We start from the raw sequence: 21,681 nt of genomic DNA on the forward strand, positions 1-21,681 counted from the left end.
TATGGACAACCCAGAGGATAGCACTAGAGCTATTGCTGAATATGAGTTTTGTTTTACCACCTTTTGCCAACTGTGCAAGCTTAGCTAGCTACACAGACAGACTAATGAAAGAGTCATAGTAAAGGCAGGATAAGAATTTAGAAACAGTCTACAAGAAGATCAAAGACGATTTAGGAAAAAATAGCATTATGATGAACGTTTGGAATAAATAGGTGCTGTAAAAGTTAGGGAAGTATAATTATTAATATTAACAGGAAAACCTACTGGGGCCAGCAGAGGAGCCCTCAGCGGACCGATCCTGGCCTTCCTGCTCTGCCGGCGCCGCTACCTCCTCTGTCCTCTTGCCCCTGGAAGGAGCTGATGTACATGAAAGAAAGTTTCTCATGCCCAGATATGCCCATCCGAGCCTTTGTCTGGATACGCCATAAAACATAAAACACCCTCAGTTGCGAAATTGTTGTTACCCAATGCATTTCGGGCTATAATCATTAGCCCTTCCTCAGGGATTCACTACAAATGAAAAAAACATCGACATTAAAAAGTGGCCTAAACCGCTATATTCGACATTACATGTTATTTTACACAAACTGCAATACTATCTTCTCAAAATCATCCTTGTTCAGCACTTTCCCTCTGAACGCAGTGCGCTATGCTACCGCTATTTTGCTTAAAAAAGAACCATCATTTTAACCTCCTGCCCTTCATATTAAGATGTTAACCCTTACATTCAGTACAAATCCTTCAGTGAATCACCTATTCTCCCACCCTAAAATTTTCTAATCTTTTGCCCGATCTTGAACCCTCACAACATACCTCATTTAGCTCATACCTTCGCATCCTCTGATCATATCTGTCTGTTCAAAATGGTTGCCTTTATGAGGCAAATGCAAACTGTCTCTAAATTAACCCACGGAACTTAGACACTCCCTCAGGTTTTAAATTACACCTATCACAACCACCCTACAATAGTCTTGTTCACGCTAATGACTACGTAGCCCACAATACACCTCTACGTTGTGTCACGAGAGTGTCATCTCGTTTTTTCCCCTTTGCCTTTGTTGCCTCGAGCGATTCAACTATACCCCGCCCACCCTGTAGTTATAAATCACTGTGCTGAAGCAAAAATAATACATTTTAACATGAGAACATTATAAATTTGTATGTTTTAAAACAGATTACAAAATTTGTGGAAACTATACAATGTCTATTAACTCCTGGTGTTGAAAACTGTAAGCGAGTGAAACCAACATTCCGATCGCAATGAATTTCCATTTCTGAGGTGCTTATCACACGAGTGTAATCACGTCCTTTATGGTTTGTTTGCAGTTTATTTCTCATGGGTGCCACTTGCAGTAGGGCAAATTAGTACAACATTTCAAGGGTTGCAGTGCACACCGTTTTTAAACATCTTCCTTCGTTTTGCCATTTGCATTCAATTGTCTTCCTTTCGCGTGCTGCCTGGATGGTGCGATTGCCCTGGTATCACGCAGTTAACAGTGTTTCTATGGGGATGGAGGGGGTTTCCCTCCATATCCAGGTGCACAGCATTATTTGCGATCATCATCAAATGTTATCAACAGTTGTCGATTTTCAATAATGATTGTTCCTTATAATCCAGAGATTTATTGTCATCTTATTTATTTTTGTTGTTCAAATCACTCGTACGACATATATATCTGGCCATGAGAAACTGTTGAAATATATATGTCGCACGAGTGATTTGAACAACAAAAATAAATAAGATGACAATAAATCTTTGGATTATAAGGAACAATCATTGAAACTCGACAACTGTTGATAACATTTGATGATGATCGCAAATAATGCTGTGCACCTGGATATGGAGGGAAAGCCCCCTCCATGCCCATAGAAACAATGTTAACCGCGTGATACCAGGGCAATCGCGCCATCCAGGCAGCACGCGAAAGGAAGACAACTGACTGTTACTTCTGAAATTGACACGAGAGGCTGCCCGGTGGCCCTTCACTTAAGAATAAGATGCTGACAAAAAGTGGAACAGGTAATGGATGATGAGACATGCAGAGTGGACAACACTGGCTGTCTGGCTCTGATGAAAGCAATTGATGTTTGTTGTGCATGAAATTAATCCTATGTGTTCCGTTATTATTTAATCTTTTACACACTAAATGTAACTCAAGTCTACTCTATTTTTAACTTGTTTAATACAAATTGTACTTCTACTGCAGGGGCCACTACGTTGCATTTTTTAATATGGAAAATGTCCTTGGACTCACTGTGTCTAGACTGTGACTGCATGAACAACATTGAGTTTGCCAATACCATGATGATGAGTCTTGATGATCAAAGTTACATAATATCTTTACAGTCACTCACTGGGATGGGTGGATCATCATCGTTGGTTTACGGAAGTACTATGGCCATTTCGTGGGTGGCAAATAGGTAAACAAGTCAGCAACAACCACAGCAGAACTACATGTCTGTCTAGTCGTGGTATGGAGTGGTCGAGCCAGTGTAGTGTTGTTATGCCAGAGTCCAGACAGCAGTTCATGTAAAATTGCAGCTATGTGGCTTGCTGTGTAAAATAAGATCTGCTTTGTCTGTCTGTGTCAAAGAGGTATGCTACATGGAGGTTTGTTCACTCAGTGGTGCCTGCCTTGACCGTCTGCATGGCCCTGTCCTACTGTGTGCTAACTATTATCCTTGAAAAGGAGACTCAGAGAACGGACTTTAGAAATTTTGCTTGTATGTAATACTGTCGCCTCTGAAAGTTAAAGTGTTATTTTTGCACTACACACCGTACCTTATATTTTTCCTCCGGGGTGTTTTAATATCCCTTCCTGGTTTTCCATCGACAATTACATGCCGGCTTTTACCCAGTGCGATGGGAAAAAACATTAATTTAGGCTTACCATAGCAATCCGTAATCCCGCATCCGCCAGGCAGGCAGTGGACAGTGGTCACCAAGATTGATCGGCGGAGCGTCAGATGGAATGGAGGAGTACCACGAATAAGAGGAATGGATGGATGCATGCAACTTCCCAAATTGAACAGGACAACTACAACATACAGTTACAGTATCCTCTTCACTTCTCCTTATCTTTTAAATAATGTTATTGTTGTGAACTTCTATGAGCGCGACTCTGTGCGTTTGCTCTCTGCTTCAAATTCATCCCTACAGTTATTTGATAAGTTTCTTTGCTATTTTTAAAACTAATTTAATGTACTAATAAGTGTTTATTCTCTCTGAGGGCAGATAGGCAAGTAAAATGGCATAATTACTGCAGCCCTGTACTGTCAAATTGTTTATTCATAGTTAGTAAGTTGTAGTAAATACTACTTTTCAGTAACCTAACCATCCATTTAGCAAACAACTTCATGCATGCACTTCTTTTTTTTTTTTGCAGAGTTTTATATAGCGCGAACTAGAACCGAACCGAATCAGTTATCAGAGCGCTTTACATAGCACCAGTCACGTTACATGAGGACACACTTTCATTTTTTAGGCACGGGGAGATTAAGTGATTTGCCCAGAATCACAGGAGGTTTTTGGCGTCGTTACCGAGACTCGTACCCAGATCCCCAGGTCCGAGGTCGAGCGCCTTAGCCGTTAGGCCAACCCCTTTATGTCCCATAATGATTTATGGATATCTTCGTATCCAAAGATCTGTTTTTCTTCATTTGTTGTTTGTACATGCTGTGTTTTATTCTCTCTCCACAAAACTTTCCCAAAAACCCCCATTCCCATCCAATTTTCAAACCCTAACCCTCTTCCCCCGGGCTGTGTGGTTTTCATTGAGGTGTGACTAAATGACAACAATAATTCCACACACTTGCTGGGAAGGATAAGGTCAAAAGCAACAGAAAATCAATTTCAAGGCAGGTCAAGGAATCCGAGGATATATTCTTATTCTGCTTGACACACACCCATGAGTATTTGCAAATCAAATCAGAATTTCATGTGTGCTATCGAGTGGATTCATCATCAGCCACATTCTCCTCCTACACGTGACGAATGCTTACGCTGCTGTGTCCTTCAGTACTGTTTCTTGTAGTATCCATACTTCACGCAACTAGTACTTAACTTTTGATGGAATACTTTAGCATTGCTTAGGGTACAATGTTTGGCACTGTTCTTGTGTACTGTACTATGTATCGTACTGTTCTAATGTTCCTCTCAGGCCACTCAATGTTTAATTTCCTTTTTTTTCATATGCTGGTACTGGCAGTATGTACCACTACTACTACCACCACAACGATGACATTTCATCCGTCCAGGATTCTATAGCCAACCTTAATCGCCATTTGCCATGCAGCCAGCCATGTGCCTAGCCCTATTCTCAAACACGAATCACAGGTAAGATAAGCATTTTGGGGGAGGAAGAATAATGGAGTAGGAGGAGAGGAGAGACTGACGGTAGTACTAGTAAAGTAGTAGGACAATTGAATTTACTAACTCTGTCAGTGACACTTTTGTACAAATTTGGGCGATTGCTTAGACAATTTGAATCAAGCAGCCAGTTAAGTTTCAGGAAAACAAACGTACAGTTAACCCCCCCACCTCCCCCACAAAACAGTAAAAACGCGTATGCTATGTTTAAGTAGAAAATAAATAATTATTTTGATCCATGAAATGTCCATGAAATCAAATGTCCCCAAAAGTCCAAAAACCCCAACGCCCAATTCCCACCCTCCCAAAAGTCTTTAAAAAAGGGGCAAGGGACAATCTCTCTACTTTCGCCGGCGGTGTCCTCCTGTGGCCAGGTGGTCACGCAGCTCTCTCCGGAGGTCCTTGAGCAGGGCTTTCTGCCTCGGCACCTCCTGCTCAAGGTAGGCCACTCGCAGGGTCAATCTGTGCATTCGCGCCTTGCAGATACTGTGGGGGGCAGCTGTTGTTTTCGCTGCTCGGCGGCGGCGGGTGGATGATTGTATGACCTAGGGGCAGCGGAGGAGGATGCAGCTGTCGTGTATGTTGACTGCATCATCCTCCTCCTCCTGAGCCACCACCCGCCGATATTCGGCGACAATTGCCTTCAGCTTCAGTTGCCGGGCCTGGACAGCCAATTCCTTCCTTGTTAGTTTGAAGGAGTATCTATATGAAGAAAGAAAAACAAACTGTAACCACTGCTCTTTAAGATTAACACAAAATAATTCAACAGAAAGTTGTGTCACAGTAGCACTAGCAACTTGGAAGCACAGTACATAACATTTGTGGCATCTATCTATCTAACCTCCCATTTCGTCGGCCTCTGCTCTAACATTAGTGGGAGTTTCCGGAATTCTACTAGCACTATATGGACTAACTACATTAGACTCAGACAGCACACCAGTCTTCTTCTTCTCTCTTGTTTAGCGAAATTAGTACGTAAACTTGTGGAAGCCGGCATAATGCCAGCGCAGTCAGCTTGCACCCGAGAAAAACAGACACAAGCCATGATGACGCAGACTTGCGTTACTGTTACCAGTCCAGTACAGGTGGTGAAGCTCTTACTTTATTACGGGTGGCACTGGCCACACTCTGTTACTAGGGCTACTGCTCAATTAATTTAACTTTTGCCCTGACCTGCCCCTGACTACTACAAAAGGAAAATGAAGAAGATAAATAATATGATCATCTGTTCCTTCACAGGATATTTGCTTGTATAAGGGATGACTTTAGGTGCTTTGTTTTTATTGATTGAGTGAACACCGATAGGCCGCACATGAATGACATTTGAAAAAAAATTATTAACAGAGGTAGTGAGTGGTCCCCATAATCGCCGGAATAAGGCACTTGTGAGTTGTGACTTGACTTGATAATGTGAACTATACAATATGGATACACAATATATGCTGTGCTTGCAAACTACTGTTAGTCAAGGGAGTATTCTGAAAAATGACAACTTCTACTTTCCTCGGCTTTGCTACTCTGGCACGGACATGCTGTGTTACATGCTCTTCAAAGTAACACTCTTCATCCAGTGACCGTCTACTCTGTCTACATACACCTATGCTATCTATGAGGACGATACCATCCAGGCATCCATCCATTCAAAATAAATGTCAATCATTCTTATTAATGTCTCAACTGGACAAACCTTACTTTTTCTCACCGAAAAACACCCTTTTTATTTTATTTTGTAAACCGCCAGCCATGCATCCATGCTTGACTTGCATTTGAATTTGAACCAAAGGATATATTGCGCACACATACAGTTTCTGTTTCACCCACCCAGGCAGTCCTCTTTTCTTTCTCCTTCCACCCATCCTTGCTTCAGCCTTCAACCGGCCATGCATCAGATTCCCAGCCACCTGTGCCTGCATTCAAAAACATTTATCATTCTTTGCCAGTCATTAATTTAACTCGCTCGTCCTTCCTTACACCCTTCTTTCCTTTTTCGTTCATCCCATCCATCAAGTTAATCTCTGATCTGACTTGGCTTCTCGATAAAACTTTCACAGCTGAGTTGAAGTCAAATTTAGAGGAGGCCATTGGTTACTCGTCAACTCCCGCCGCTAATGCTATTGCTAATACAAAGTCAAGGGTGACTGTCTTCTACCTGGTTGACAAAAACTTAGTTCTAAATTTGTAAGTCTTCTTAACAGTAAAGTGTACTTGTACTGTACAACATATACACCCCTGCAGCCAGCCTACGTTGCAATCTCAATAAGTAAGGAATATAATAGCTTACCACTGCCCGCTACTACCGTGGCATCCCCCACAGCAGTTCCTGCTGGCACCGCATCCGCCCCTGGAGTGACAACCTCCGCGCTGGCCCCGGCACTGGTGGTGGGCTGTGCGATGGTGTTACGACTAGAAAATACATTTAATATTTTTAGATGCCATATACACCACTCCCTATTTTGTCTAGGAATGAAAAAATATGTTACTAAATAAACAAATTCAATTATTTACGACTCTCTAGTCTAAATTGAAAATTCCCCTTTCGTAAGGGGAGGGTGTTTTTTATTTATGCTTAGCCATGACATGCTACACTTTTTGGCACAACTGATGAATGCTTGCTTTTTATCACGCACCATTTTTCTCATAACAGACAGAAGCATCCCTTCTACGAACAATATGTTACTCGGAGTCGTCATCATCACCACCAAGACTTTAAGTACCAACCAGGTGAGGGCTCTCCCACAATTAATGTGTAAAATCAGCCTCTGTTGAGTTTTCAAGAGTTCACCGTTTATCTTATATGAAGTTGATTTTAATAAATGTTTTTATATAATGCACAATTTAAATTTAATATAGTACACACAGAGCTAGTTGTTTTACTTTTAATAAAGCTTTAAAACTTACATAGACTCTGTGGTTTTTGGTCATGAGTGAGTGAGCGAAAGGGTTTGCAATTTGCAAGCATGAGTCCGTGACTCCGAGAGATCGGGACTCTGACTCCGTAGTCTTATGTTCAGGGTTGTATAATCATTGGGGTTCATTCATTGCTGTATTCGGGATCTAAATAATGACTGTGACACACTAGCTAGTCAGTAAGGAGATTGGGGGTTCAACTTCTGTTATGACTGAGGTATGTGGAAAGTCTAACTGCGCCTATTATCACCAATGCCCTATTTCCTGTCCATAGTTCTGTTTGTGCAGAATAGTCCCTGCAACAGTAGTAGTATGTCCTCCTATCCAATCAAAAATTTAACTAGTATCTTATTCTTGGTGGCCATTGACATTTTATTGTTGGGAATTGTCAAAACATAAACATTAAGAAGACTTCAATAGACATTATGGACAACCCAGAGGATAGCACTAGAGCTATTGCTGAATATGAGTTTTGTTTTAACACCTTTTGCCAACTGTGCAAGCTTAGCTAGCTACACAGACAGACTAATGAAAGAGTCATAGTAAAGGCAGGATAAGAATTTAGAAACAGTCTACAAGAAGATCAAAGACGATTTAGGAAAAAATAGCATTATGATGAACGTTTGGAATAAATAGGTGCTGTAAAAGTTAGGGAAGTATAATTATTAATATTAACAGGAAAACCTACTGGGGCCAGCAGAGGAGCCCTCAGCGGACCGATCCTGGCCTTCCTGCTCTGCCGGCGCCGCTACCTCCTCTGTCCTCTTGCCCCTGGAAGGAGCTGATGTACATGAAAGAAAGTTTCTTATGCCCAGATATGCCCATCCGAGCCTTTGTCTCGATACGCCATAAAACATAAAACACCCTCAGTTGCGAAATTGTTGTTACCCAATGCATTTCGGGCTATAATCATTAGCCCTTCCTCAGGGATTCACTACAAATGAAAAAAACATCGACATTAAAAAGTGGCCTAAACCGCTATATTCGACATTACATGTTATTTTACACAAACTGCAATACTATCTTCTCAAAATCATCCTTGTTCAGCACTTTCCCTCTGAACGCAGTGCGCTATGCTACCGCTATTTTGCTTAAAAAAGAACCATCATTTTAACCTCCTGCCCTTCATATTAAGATGTTAACCCTTACATTCACTACAAATCCTTCAGTGAATCACCTATTCTCCCACCCTAAAATTTTCTAATCTTTTGCCCGATCTTGAACCCTCACAACATACCTCATTTAGCTCATACCTTCGCATCCTCTGATCATATCTGTCTGTTCAAAATGGTTGCCTTTATGAGGCAAATGCAAACTGTCTCTAAATTAACCCACGCAACTTAGACACTCCCTCAGGTTTTAAATTACACCTATCACAACCACCCTACAATAGTCTTGTTCACGCTAATGACTACGTAGCCCACAATACACCTCTACGTTGTGTCACGAGAGTGTCATCTCGTTTTTTCCCCTTTGCCTTTGTTGCCTCGAGCGATTCAACTATACCCCGCCCACCCTGTAGTTATAAATCACTGTGCTGAAGCAAAAATAATACATTTTAACATGAGAACATTATAAATTTGTATGTTTTAAAACAGATTACAAAATTTGTGGAAACTATACAATGTCTATTAACTCCTGGTGTTGAAAACTGTAAGCGAGTGAAACCAACATTCCGATCGCAATGAATTTCCATTTCTGAGGTGCTTATCACACGAGTGTAATCACGTCCTTTATGGTTTGTTTGCAGTTTATTTCTCATGGGTGCCACTTGCAGTAGGGCAAATTAGTACAACATTTCAAGGGTTGCAGTGCACACCGTTTTTAAACATCTTCCTTCGTTTTGCCATTTGCATTCAATTGTCTTCCTTTCGCGTGCTGCCTGGATGGTGCGATTGCCCTGGTATCACGCAGTTAACAGTGTTTCTATGGGGATGGAGGGGGTTTCCCTCCATATCCAGGTGCACAGCATTATTTGCGATCATCATCAAATGTTATCAACAGTTGTCGATTTTCAATAATGATTGTTCCTTATAATCCAGAGATTTATTGTCATCTTATTTATTTTTGTTGTTCAAATCACTCGTACGACATATATATCTGGGCATGAGAAACTGTTGAAATATATATGTCGCACGAGTGATTTGAACAACAAAAATAAATAAGATGACAATAAATCTTTGGATTATAAGGAACAATCATTGAAACTCGACAACTGTTGATAACATTTGATGATGATCGCAAATAATGCTGTGCACCTGGATATGGAGGGAAAGCCCCCTCCATGCCCATAGAAACAATGTTAACCGCGTGATACCAGGGCAATCGCGCCATCCAGGCAGCACGCGAAAGGAAGACAACTGAATGCAAATGGCAAAACGAAGGAAGATGTTTAAAAACGGTGTGCACTGCAACCCTTGAAATGTTGTACATGAAAGAAAGACACAAACAAGTTTGATTGTTGTCAACCAAATCAAACATTTCAAAAAAACAATAACAAAATATTTCGGGGAAATAGACAACAATTGACCTAAATTATTGACCTATCGGATGTGGTCTACTAGGATATTAGTATTGCTGGATTCGCGAACCGTCTACTTGGAAAGTTATGTAACTCACTAAACCAACTACAAAAAGGTTCTACTAGGACTGGCAGGCAGCACTCCGCAGCACGCAAAGTGACAGACACATTCCGTCATGATTGCAGACCACTAAAAAGTTTCCTACTACATAACCAGTCATAATATACTCAAACTATCAATCCACCACCACTATCTCTTCTTAGTGGCAGGAGTACAAAGGAAGGACTGGACTTGAGTCTCTTTTTTTAAAAACATTTTTATTGATATTGCAAGAGGCAAATAAGATAGATACATTTACAATTCATAACATAATTATAAAGCGAATATTTTCCAAAAGAAAAGAAAAAAGCAGAATACATGATTATTACAGAGGAAAAAGTAACCAGAGAAAAAATCTATAAAAAACATACAGAAAAGAATAGCTAATCGTCAATGTGGTCTCAACCTCCAAATCTAGGTTTACAAGGTTATTCTGATCCAAATACAATATCCCAAACCCCTACTTTTTTCCTCAGAGAGTTAGGCCCTCTTAGTCTAGCTAAATCTATCTCCATGGTATGTATTTCATTCACCAAGGCCCACCATTCCATAACGTACGTCGGATCTGGAGCTATCCATGCCCTAGCTATGGTTAGTCTTGCACAAGCAAATAAAATAGAATTCAGATCTTTATTTGGACTATTCAGTTCCTGAAGGTCTATTAGAATCAGATGAGCTGAGAGAGGTGGAAACACAATATGTTTCCTATCTAATACGTCTAATACGCCCTTCCAAAACTCTGATAATGCCGGGCATGAAAAGAGCATATGGCCGATATCAGCGGCCTCCAATTTACATTTAGGACAGCTTGTGGGTTCGTTTAGACAGTTATCTGATGCCCAGCTAGAAATTCTCTGAGGAGTATAATATAATTGGCAGACAGTTCTATAAAGCTGCAGTCTAATACTAGAAGACTGTACTACTCGATTAATCTGAAGGAGAGAAGCAGATATCTGCTTGGAAGTTATATTTAATCCCAGCCTAACCAACCATTTGGATGCTAATTTTCCACAATCATCTCCTTTGCCTGATTCAGAAGTCCATAGCTTTCACTAATCAGTGACTTAGTCCGATCTGAGTACAGGCATTGCAAGATGTCCGAGTGTCTAATTTCTTTGACATTCATTCTTCGAACAAAAAAGTCTTGGAGTTGCATATATTTAAAATACATCCTACCATTCAGATTGTGTATTAATTTAAGTGAAGTAAACCCTGATAAACCATCAGGGCCATAAAGATCTCCAAGAGTATTAATGCCGCAGCTAGACCATACTGTCCCTGCCCCATCTGAAAAGATTCCAGGATGTCTTGGATTCCCCATAACCTTAATTCCAAATTAAAAAAAAGATATCTTATCAAGAATCATTATCTGTTTCCAAATTTGTACAATATGCCTAGCAGTCTTAAATTTTACTCGTTTGAAGTAATTTGGGTCATTGGCTCGGGCCATAAATTGTTTACTATCAGGCCCTAGCATTAGCTGATGAAAAAATAAGGAGTTATCATTTCTCAACAGACTGCGAAACCGACCAAAAAAGGAAGCAAAAAAATATAATTTGAAATCGGGAAACATTAGACCGCCCTTTTCAGTCGGAAGTTTTAGGAGATTTATTGCTCTCCGAGCTTTTTTGTAGCCCCATATATAGCTTCAGCAACCTCCATCAAGTTTTAAAAAAAAAGAATTATTGAGACGTAGCAGAATTGATCTAAATAAATAAAGAAATTTGGGTGCAATTTTCATTTTTATTAGATTTATACGCCCAATCAGGCTAAGCGGTATCTTGTGCCATTTTTTAAGAGACTTTGCAACTTCCTTTAATAATGGGTCATAGTTGAGGGCTATTATTTCAGCAGTCTTTGCAGATATTTTAACTCCCAAATATACGGCATTAGCACACAGGCCCAATACCGTCGTTGAAGGATTATAATTAGCGATGACCTGCGTTTTATTTATATTTAGTTTGTACCCGGATACGTTGCCAAAATCTTTTGCTTCTTTTGTTATTACAGGTATAGCCTTAACTACGTCCATGGTGAATATCGCTACGTCGTCCGCGTATGCTGTGATTTTTAGACTGTTCCCCCTATGCTGAAGTGGAATAATATCATGCTGTGTTAAAAGTGCGTTCAAAAATGGCTCTAATGATAGCGCATGCAGGGGAGAAAGGGGGCACCCCTGCCGAGTTCCTCTTCCTATTGGGAAGCTGAGAGAGTTCTTTCCTGCATAACTAAGCAGTGCCATTGGTTGATGATATAGTGACTGAATCCACCCAAGGTATTTACCCCTCATGCCGAATGCTTCCAGTACGGCCCATAAATACTCCCACCCCACTCGGTCAAATGCCTTTTCAGCATCTAGCATGACCATACCAAGTGGGGTGGAGTTGGTTGACGCTACATCAAAAGCCGTAATAGCCTATTTATATGAGCAGTGGTATCTCGTCCTGTAACAAAACCATGTTGTTGCATATTAACCAATTCAGGCATTAAGGGTGCAAGTCGGTTCGCTAATATTTTAGCGAAGACCTTAGCGTCCGTATTGATCAGCGATATGGGTCTATATGACCCACATTCCTCAGCCGATTTCTGTTTAAAAAAAAAAATACTATCTTGGCTGTTCTCCAAGAAGGAGGAGCTCTCCCAGTTTCACCGATAGAATCTACAACTAATTTAAATAAAGGAAGCAATTCCGACAAACAAATTTTATAAAGTTCCATAGGAAGTAGATCCTCCCCTGCTGCCTTACCCGAGGGAAGAGATAAAAATGCTGTCTTAATTTCATCTGATGTAATCTCTGAGTTTAGAAGCCCAACCGCTTCTTTATTTTGTTGTACGTTCATATAAGAGCTAAGGTATGATGATATATCTTCCTTTGTAGGCACTTTTTCTGGAGTATACAATTTACAATAATAATCAGCTAATTGTTCTAGTATCTGATCTGGTTGATTATATGTGACAATATCGCTGCCTTTGATTGCTTTAATATTAGTCCTTGCTCTTTTATCCGCTACTTTGTATGCGAGCACTCTTCCAATCCTATCCCCGCTGTCATACTGTGTCAGATGATATTCATGAAGCCTGGCGCTACTTTTCTCCCTCAGGGTCCTTATAGTATCTGATTGCAATTTCACTAAATCCATTCTTATCCTATCCAATCCAATCCAAAAATTCTTTATTTCGGTCATCTAGACCATAAAAGATACATTACAAATACATTTAGACATTTATACAAAAAAGGAATGCAATCATAAAAACAGATCATAAAAATTGATTGCCAGGATGTTCAGAACATATTTTAGAAAGAAACCAATTCATAGTTATGAAACACAATTCATGGCTTGATCCGAAAGCACAGTCCGTGATGTGGAAACTATTTACAATATTTACGACAGTTGTGCGTTTAACAGTTTTTTCCTGATCTGCCACATAGCAAAGATAAATTTTGCCACTGCGAAAACTATGTGGCGCAAGGTACTAGTTCTTAATACTCTGTACGCGTGCATATGGCTCTTAAATCCCAAATTCCTGCATAGGGGGACCAACCAATATTTCCTTGGTCTCTGGTATGCAGGACAGAAAAAGAAAAAATGTATTTCATCTTCATCATGGGAGTTGCACCCTGGGCAAATTTTGTCATCAGAGTGAAGCCAATTACAAGTGAAGGTTTTGACTGGCAAAGTGCCAAGCCTCCACTGTATAAACAGCTTCCTGGCTAAAATGGGATAAATAATATCCATAAAACCTTAAAATTCATATGAATTTTTGGATTGTAGGAAATATTCGGTTAGGGTGCCGTGTTTGGTCGAGGTCAGGAGGAGATCCAAGCTTTTCTCCTTATGGATCTGTACCAAACGTTTGCGGGAAAGCCTTTGACAACCGGATTCAGGTGCCTCCCATAATTCAGGTAATTTTAACCGATACAATTCTTTTTTTATGTAGGTCAACCAGGGAATTTTGTCACGTTGGTTCAGTTCCATTACATGGACAAGATCACTCCTATAATGGGCAAGCTCACTGGTAGACCAAAGCCTATGCCAGATCTTATTGGCTTAGACTCCAGCTCAGCAGTGATAGATGGTAAGCCCATGTCCAGTCTTAAGGGAAACAAAGGTGTACTCCGGGGGAGGGCCAGAAGACGTCTAAGGAAGTTGTTTTCGACGCTGGCGAGAACCGAACCTGCTCTATGCCCCCATAACTCACTGCCATATGAAGCGGCCGCTTTGGCCTGCAATTTATACAATTCCAGTGCCGGACTTATTGGTTTGAAGGTTGACGAATTTACAACCCTCAAAATCGCACCGGAAAGTTGAGACAGCTTAAGCCGAGATCTTACAATTTGGGGTTCCCAGGATAGGTTCTCGTGTAATGTTACCCCCAGGTATTGAAAAGTTTTGACCCTTTCTAGGCTGACAAAACCCAGAGTGGGATTGGGTCTAGTTTTTGTGGATGGATTGAAGATCAGGAATTTGGTCTTCTCTGTATTGATCTCTAGACCATGTTGTCTACAGAAAAGATCAAATCCATCTAGAATCCTTTGGATCCCCATGGGGGTTTTGGAAAGCAGGAGGGTGTCGTCAGCAAACATGAAAGCTGGCACCCTCCTGCCGGCCAAAAGAGGGGCGTCATTATCTTTAACGTCATCAAGGTGAGATATGACGCTGTTAACAAAGAGGCAGAACAGGGTCGGCGCCAGGACGCAACCCTGCCTTACCCCTCTTAGAACAGGAAATCTTGCTGACAACGCCCCGTCCCTACCACACCTAACCTGCGCATAATTACCATCATGGAGCCTAGTTATGGTGTGCAACAGATGAGATGGAACACCCATCTCCCTGAGGACCTGCCAGAGTTTTTTCCGTGGGACCAGATCAAAGGCTGACCTCAGATCCACGAACACCATGTATAGCCTCCCCCCCTCAATCCTCACTGTCTTCCAGTACAGGAGAATGAGGCGGAAGACCTGATCCATGGTGGACGTGCTTTTTCTGAAGCCAGCCTGAAGGGGACTCAAGATTTAATTTGCCTCCATCCAGTCATTTAGGTGGTCCAATAGGAGGCGAGAGAAGAGTTTTTGGGGAACATCTATGAGGCTGATCGGCCTGTAGTTGGATGGGAGAAGAGGGGAACCCTTTTTGTAAATAGGCACTATCTCTGCTCCCAGCCAAGTACAGGGGATCTCCATACCTCCCAGGATGGCATTAAAAAGAATAAGGAAGTATGGACCCCAGATCTCAGGATGTTGTCTGAAAAGGTCACCGGGCAATCGATCTAATCCAGGGGCCTTCCCCATTGCCAATCTCTCTATTGCACTAACCACCTCGCCAAGGGTAAATTCTAGGCCATCTCCTAGGATGGATGTATCACTAAGGGCCGCTTCATAGGCAGGCTGTTCAATCTCTTGATACAGTCTGCCGAAGTGGTCTTCCCAGGCGGATGATGCAATGTTGGAATCCACTGCCGCTTTGACCTCTTCCGTGCCATTATTCACCAGGGTCCAGAATTTTTTCGAGTCCCTGGATTCTAAAGCCGAGGAGAGGTCATGCCAGTGATTCCAATCCCACTCCTTTTTCGCCAAGACCATAGTTTCCTTATACTGGCTCCTAAGTTTGGCAACTGAGGTCCTGTCTGCTCCTGCTTTGATAGCGGCAATTAACTCGGATTTAACCTTTTTACAAATTGAGTTATACCATGATGATACCCGGGTCTGCTTACGCCGTGGGGGTGCCATTGGGAAAAAGATCACTATTCAGCTTCCCCTCCATTAAGTCATTTGCTAAATTTCGTTCCAGAGCCAGAATGTTAGAAGTCATAAGCTCCATCTCCTTCCGGGCCTCAGCGTTTTTTTTTTAACACATATTGTTGGGCGAGGCCTCTTATACTTGCTTTGCATGCATCCCAGACAGTTGTTACTATTGTTGTGTTTAAATTAATGTCTATGAATTCCTTGATGTGTTCTTTCAATTGTGAGATAAATATTTGATCAGAAATAAGAGATCTGGGAAATGTAAATTGCCGTACCTCTCGTTTCTTATTATAAATATTAAATTCCAGTAGTAGAGGATTATGGTCAGACGTTACTCTAGGACACAATTCTATACTACACCCTTCCAGAATTCTATCCGTTGCACATACCAAGTCTATTTGGGAACATAGATTATGAGGGGCTGAGTAGTAAGTAAACCCTGCTACATTAGGATACTTAAATCACCATACATCTGTCAAATTATGCAATCGACTGGATTCCAATATTGCTGCTCTAACTTTACACATACGTTGTAATATACCGTGTCTAGTAGAGTCCACCGCATAATACATAACGCAATTAAAATCCCCCCATGATCAACAGCTCTCCCTCCCACTCCAGCAATTCAATATTTAACAAATCAAACATTTTTGGTTCGTCAATATTAGGCCCGTAAACCACACAAAATACGTATTTACTGTGTTCAAATTGTGCTTGAGCTATTGCCCATCGACCTTTAGGATCAGCAGCCGTCTTCGTAATTTCAATAGGAAAATATTTCTGTTTTAATATTGCCACCCCTCTAATTGAAGCCCCCAAGGTAGAGCAAACAATAAGTTCATATCCAATCTGTCCCAATAATTTCCTATCTTTAAACCCGATGTGAGTTTCCGATATCATAGCCAAATGCGGCGTGTACATATTAAGTTCTTCCTGAACCAATCTTCTCTTTTGTTTACTGTTGAGACCTGCCACATACCATGCAAGACACCTAATCAGGGTCATATGAAAACCATAAATACATTTCCTCTGTGTTTTTAAATACTTAAAAATGCCGAGTTTACTTTTTTCCATTTATCATTTTCCACCTCTTGCAATATATTTTCCCCTACCTGACCAACCCCCCCCTCAACCCTCCTCCAAACTCTTCCACCCTCTAAACCTCCTAAGAAGAACCACCCTCTATACCCAGCTGCCGTTGGCATGGCCGCACTACGAGGAGATAGCCAGGAGGCTTCAACCTTCCACCCAAGCTAGAAAAAAGAAAAGGATAAAGACCAAAGAAAAAAGAGACAGACATAATTGTAATCAATAAGAAAACTACTAAATATTTCTATTCCTATGTGAACATTTCAGAGAGCATGCGTGCCCTTGATCCTCAATTCAGGTGCTAAGTTTAGCTAGGGCATGCTCTGCTTCCATTGCATCCGTAAAGAAGTACACCTGCCCGTTTTTGATCACTTTTAAGCGAGCTGGCTCTTGTAAATAAACCGTGCAGCCCACAGACTTGAATGGATCTATTAATTGGCGAAGTTTCCATCGTCTATCCATCGTGTTTTTACTCAGATCTGAGCGTACAAAGAAGTTCACATTGTCCTCTGTCACAGGAGTGTTTGGCTTTGCTTTTAATGAGACTGCTTGTCTCAGAAGAAAATTTCCGAAGTTAATCAGTAGAGGGCGCGGAGGTTTACTTTCTTTATTCCTTTGAACCAGAGGTAGTCTGTGTACCCTTTGTAGTTGTGTATCCCAATCCCAGTCCGCTAGATCTAAAAATGCTTTCTGGAACAATTTGACAACATAAGCTCTGGGGTCCGCACCTTCCGCCCCTTCAGGAATTCCGAATAATCGAAGATTTTCCATATCTTCCAGTTTTAGTTCCAAAGTATTTATGCTCTCTGTATGCTGGGGAGTTAAAGATTCAGTATGGACAGCCCCCTCTTCTACCTTCACGACCCTCTGTTTTAGTTCTTCAATTTCTCGCGTAACACCCCCAAGTTTGCTAGATAACTCTGCCAGCGAGTTTTGTACTTTAGTGTTGTCTTCTCTCAGCTGTAAAAAATAAAGTTGTCCCTCTTGTCTCTGATCCATAAGTGTTTTCAGTATTAAATCTACAGAAGAGGTAGGATAATTAAATTCCTGTATTTCTTCAGAAACAAGTGATTCGCCACTAGACATAGGATAGTTGGTAGTAGTAATGGGAGCGGGGTCAATGTTAATGTTAATTAGCCCAAGAGATTCGGTTTCTATAACTAAATTTTGGGCAGTTTCATTCACACTATAGCCGGGTTTCCTCTGAAGATCCTCTTTATCGACCTCCAAAGCTGGAGAGTTTAGAGTCTTCTGAGTCAGAGGGGGGCTCAAAGAAGAAGAATAATTAACTCCATTTCGCACCCCTGGATCCTCCACCGGGCTCGCCTCTGACAGCCTTAGGGCCATTTTCTTGACCCCTCCCTTTGCTTGCATCCATTTTCGTAAAGGGCTTTCATCCCTATTGTTCTTTTTTAAGGTATTAGCAGGAGAGAGATTCTTATTAGAGCCCTTTTTCAGTTTTGTTTTGGCTTTAGATTTTCCTTTTCTATTGCCCAAAGTTTTAGCAGCCCCAAGCCCAGTCTTGGCAGTGTACGTCTCCTCCCCCTCTTCTAGTATCTCTTCATATTCAATACTGGAGTTCTCATCCAGATCCACAGTTCCTTCTGAGAATAATGCGCCATTGTCTGAGGTGTTGATAGCATCTTTAGTCTGATTCTCTTTCCCAGCACTTACATTTACCAGAGCAGCGGGGTTTTTTGAAACATCAGGGATTGTTTCCAATTCAGTTTCATTCACTGAGCATAGTAAACCCTCCAAATTCGAGACCAAGACTATGTCATCCTCTAAGCCATCCTCCGAATTACTACCCTTTCATTTAGGCACCTTTAACTCCATTTCGGGTTTTTCACCCTTGCTGGCTCCTTCAACCGGTATGACTGTAGACACTGTAGTTTCAACTCTGCCATCCGTCTCTGGCTCAGAAGCTTGGGTGTCCACCCTGTCAGCAGAGAGAGTTCCTTTTGCGCACATACTGCCATCGTTAGAAATATTAATGTTACCAGTTCACCTCATTAGCGTTATAGTTCGTTTTTTGAATGTGCGCAATGTCAGTAGCATTTAAATAGGCTTTAGGGTCTAACATCGTGCTGGCTACAAACAGGGGGGGCCTTATCAGTTGTTTACCCACTGCCATAGATGCTCCAGTTCCTCTTGGTTCACCCGCGGTTGCTGCCCCAGCCGCTACCAAGTCCCCAGCCGTTATCTTCGGGACCATCACAGGTGAGTCCGCCTTAGCTGTTCTCCCAGCCCGAGCAGTTTGAGTATTCAATTTAGGAGCCATCCACCAACTCTGCGTCCGTCCAGACTCTGAAGGCAGCAACCGCGACTCTCCCTCGCTCAGTTCCCAGCTTTGATTCAGAGCAGCTGCAAGCCGTGCGAGACTCGCCTCCCTAAGCCAGCAGAAAAAACGTGGACGGAGACTAGCTGCCTTCTAGGCTTTCAGCCAGCGTAAGTATCGTCCTTCCAAGGTCCGGAGCATTCGATATTCGTAATTTTATCCAGAGACCAGCTACACGGAAGCTCTTTATATTTAGTTAAGCGTCTTTTTCCTTTTCTGTAGCTAACAGCATTCCGTTTCCAAAACAAAGGAGCAAAACCTTTCATCTCATGGCTGGGGTTTACGGGAGCCTCCACCTATTGCCTCCTCCTCACTGCGGCTTCAATCCGCCATCTTGGTTCCCCGGACTTGAGTCTCTAGTTTCTAGCATTACGTAGTTCTGTAAAGTACACTCATACATAATCACTCAGGCCAAATGAGCACAAAATTGAAAACAAGTAAGCATAGTAGCACTGCCAGTGAGCAGCCGAGCACCTGCAATCACAGAAGCTTTTGAAACATAATTTACCTGCAATGTAATCTCTAGTGTCTAGCATTACGCAGTTCTGTAAAGTACACTCATACATAATCACTCAGGCCAAATGAGCACAAAATTGAAAACAAGTAAGCATAGTAGCACCGCCAGTGAGCAGGCGAGCACCTGTAGTCACAGAAGCTTTTGAAACATAATTTACCTGCAATGTAATCTCTAGTGTCTAGCATTATGCAGTTCTGTAAAGTACACTCATACATAATCACTCAGGCCATATGAGCACAAAATTGAAAACAAGTAAGCATAGTAGAACCGCCAGTGAGCAGGCGAGAACCTGCAATCACAGAAGCTTTTCAAACATAATATACCTGCAATGTAATCGGCAGCATTCTTGCTCTTCGTAAAAAAAATATATTTGCAATATCATAACACAGAGCAGAAGACAACAAAGTAGTGATTAAATATCTACTAGTACTCACCAAGCCCAGGGATCTCCACGCCAAGCAGGTCGAGCAGGTTGTGTTCCCGGTCCAGTATGTCCGACCACCGGTGCGTCACCTGGTTGCAGGTGTGCCGGACCCCAGACTCCCGATACATGGCCCGGCACACCTTACCCCATAGCAGGTGACGCTCCCGGAGGCCGTACCCGGTACCAGGCCTGCCGCCTGCGCGACGGTCTTGGGGAGTTGGCGCTGCACGAAGAAGACCAGTGCGCCCACCTCCACCGCGCTGAAGATCTCCCTGGGACTTACAGCCTCCCCCCTTAAGCGCCCGCAAGGGAGCCAGCTACGGGGTGCGGGACCCTTCCCCTTCAGGTGTTTGCCTGCTCCCTTTGCCATGGTCCTGGACAGTTAAAGGAAAATAAAATAGGAAAGAATAGGGAAAAAGTAAATAAAAGAAAAGAGAGTTAAAAAAATTTGTTTTAAAGTAACAAAAAGTAGAAAAAAAACACAAAATATGGATGTAAAAAAATAGAGTGATAGATAAAGAGTAAAAAAGATTTTAAAAAAGTTCAAAGAAACAAAGGATTACAAAGATTAAAGGAGGATTGAAAAAGCATGCCTAGAACCATAGCAATGAATGAAAAACAAGATTGCCGCGCACATTGCGACCACGTGTGTAAGTTTGTGCGATATTTCCCCCGAGAGCGGACGCGAACACGCAATTGCGCACCGCACGTAGGAAATGCACAACGCGAGCATGCAACTAGCGCCCGGAAATGGAAATATGCAACGCGAACACTGAAAACAAGATGGCCGCGCCCATGTACGACCGCATGGGTAACTTTGCGGTAGCCGCGCTGAAAAAAATCCCTTGAACACGCAAAAATAAAAAAATCCACAAGTTTGCAAAAGTTCGTGGATTTTGCGGACCGCAAGTATGCTTTCGCCCATACTTAATTCAAGGTTGTTTTCTTCAGTAAAGAGAGTTTCTTTCCTGTTTTAAAGTTGCCTCTGAAGTTTATTTGATTGAGGGAGGTTTTCACAATGTTTTTAAGGAATGCCTGCATACTGTTTTGAGTAACATGTAAATACCTTGTTGATCTCAATAACAGATCGAGTTTATAAATCCTTTAGTGGTGTCAGCAATACAACACTTGGTAAAAATTGTAGAAATTAATTTTGAGCAAATTATTGCTTGTAAATATCAGTCCTTTTTCGTCTGAATATTTTATTATAACACGTTCAGTAAATAGCTTAAATACAGTTAGTATGCTTTATCTTGAAATGAAAAAGTAATAGTTAAAAATTAACGTAACAATTTTTTATTTTTGTTTGATAGTCTTGGGATCCAGCGCTTGCAAAAACTGCTGAGGTATGGGCATCGAAATGCCGTTTCGATCATAATCCTGCCACAAAACAGCATGGAAAAGCCCATCCAACATTTTTTACACTTGGAGAAAACATTGCACTCGGTACTATGGCACCTACTCCATTGTGGCACTCAGAGGTCAAAGTTTACGATTATAGTACACATGGATGTTCTGGCACTTGTGGTCATTATACACAGGTAATGTTTTATTTATTTCTATGATTTTTTTGTAAACCGTCCTATTAAAAGATCCTTACGGTCAGAAAGGTTTAGAACAGGCATAATAAATGACTTCGCGGAAAAGATATATTCTCCCGCTCATGCTTGAAA

The 21,681-nt window shown here is 41.6% G+C and overlaps 1 protein-coding gene across 10 annotated transcripts in view; it reads left to right on the forward strand.

The window, feature by feature from the left end:
• Positions 1–21,681, forward strand: part of LOC144770317 (GLIPR1-like protein 1) — a 1,599,314-nt gene that overhangs the window by 455,637 nt on the left and 1,121,996 nt on the right. For all 10 annotated transcript variants that reach the window (XR_013598866.1, XM_078654790.1, XM_078654780.1 and 7 more), the window contains one exon: positions 21,322–21,549. Coding sequence is in view for 9 of the 10 variants with exons in the window: in XM_078654758.1 (XP_078510884.1) it covers positions 21,322–21,549 (228 nt within the window). In the remaining variant the exon portion in view is untranslated. The remainder of the gene's footprint in view (positions 1–21,321; positions 21,550–21,681) is intronic.

The sequence above is a fragment of the Lissotriton helveticus genome, chromosome 1_1, assembly GCF_964261635.1.
Source record: "Lissotriton helveticus chromosome 1_1, aLisHel1.1, whole genome shotgun sequence".
Taxonomy (NCBI): domain Eukaryota; kingdom Metazoa; phylum Chordata; class Amphibia; order Caudata; family Salamandridae; genus Lissotriton; species Lissotriton helveticus.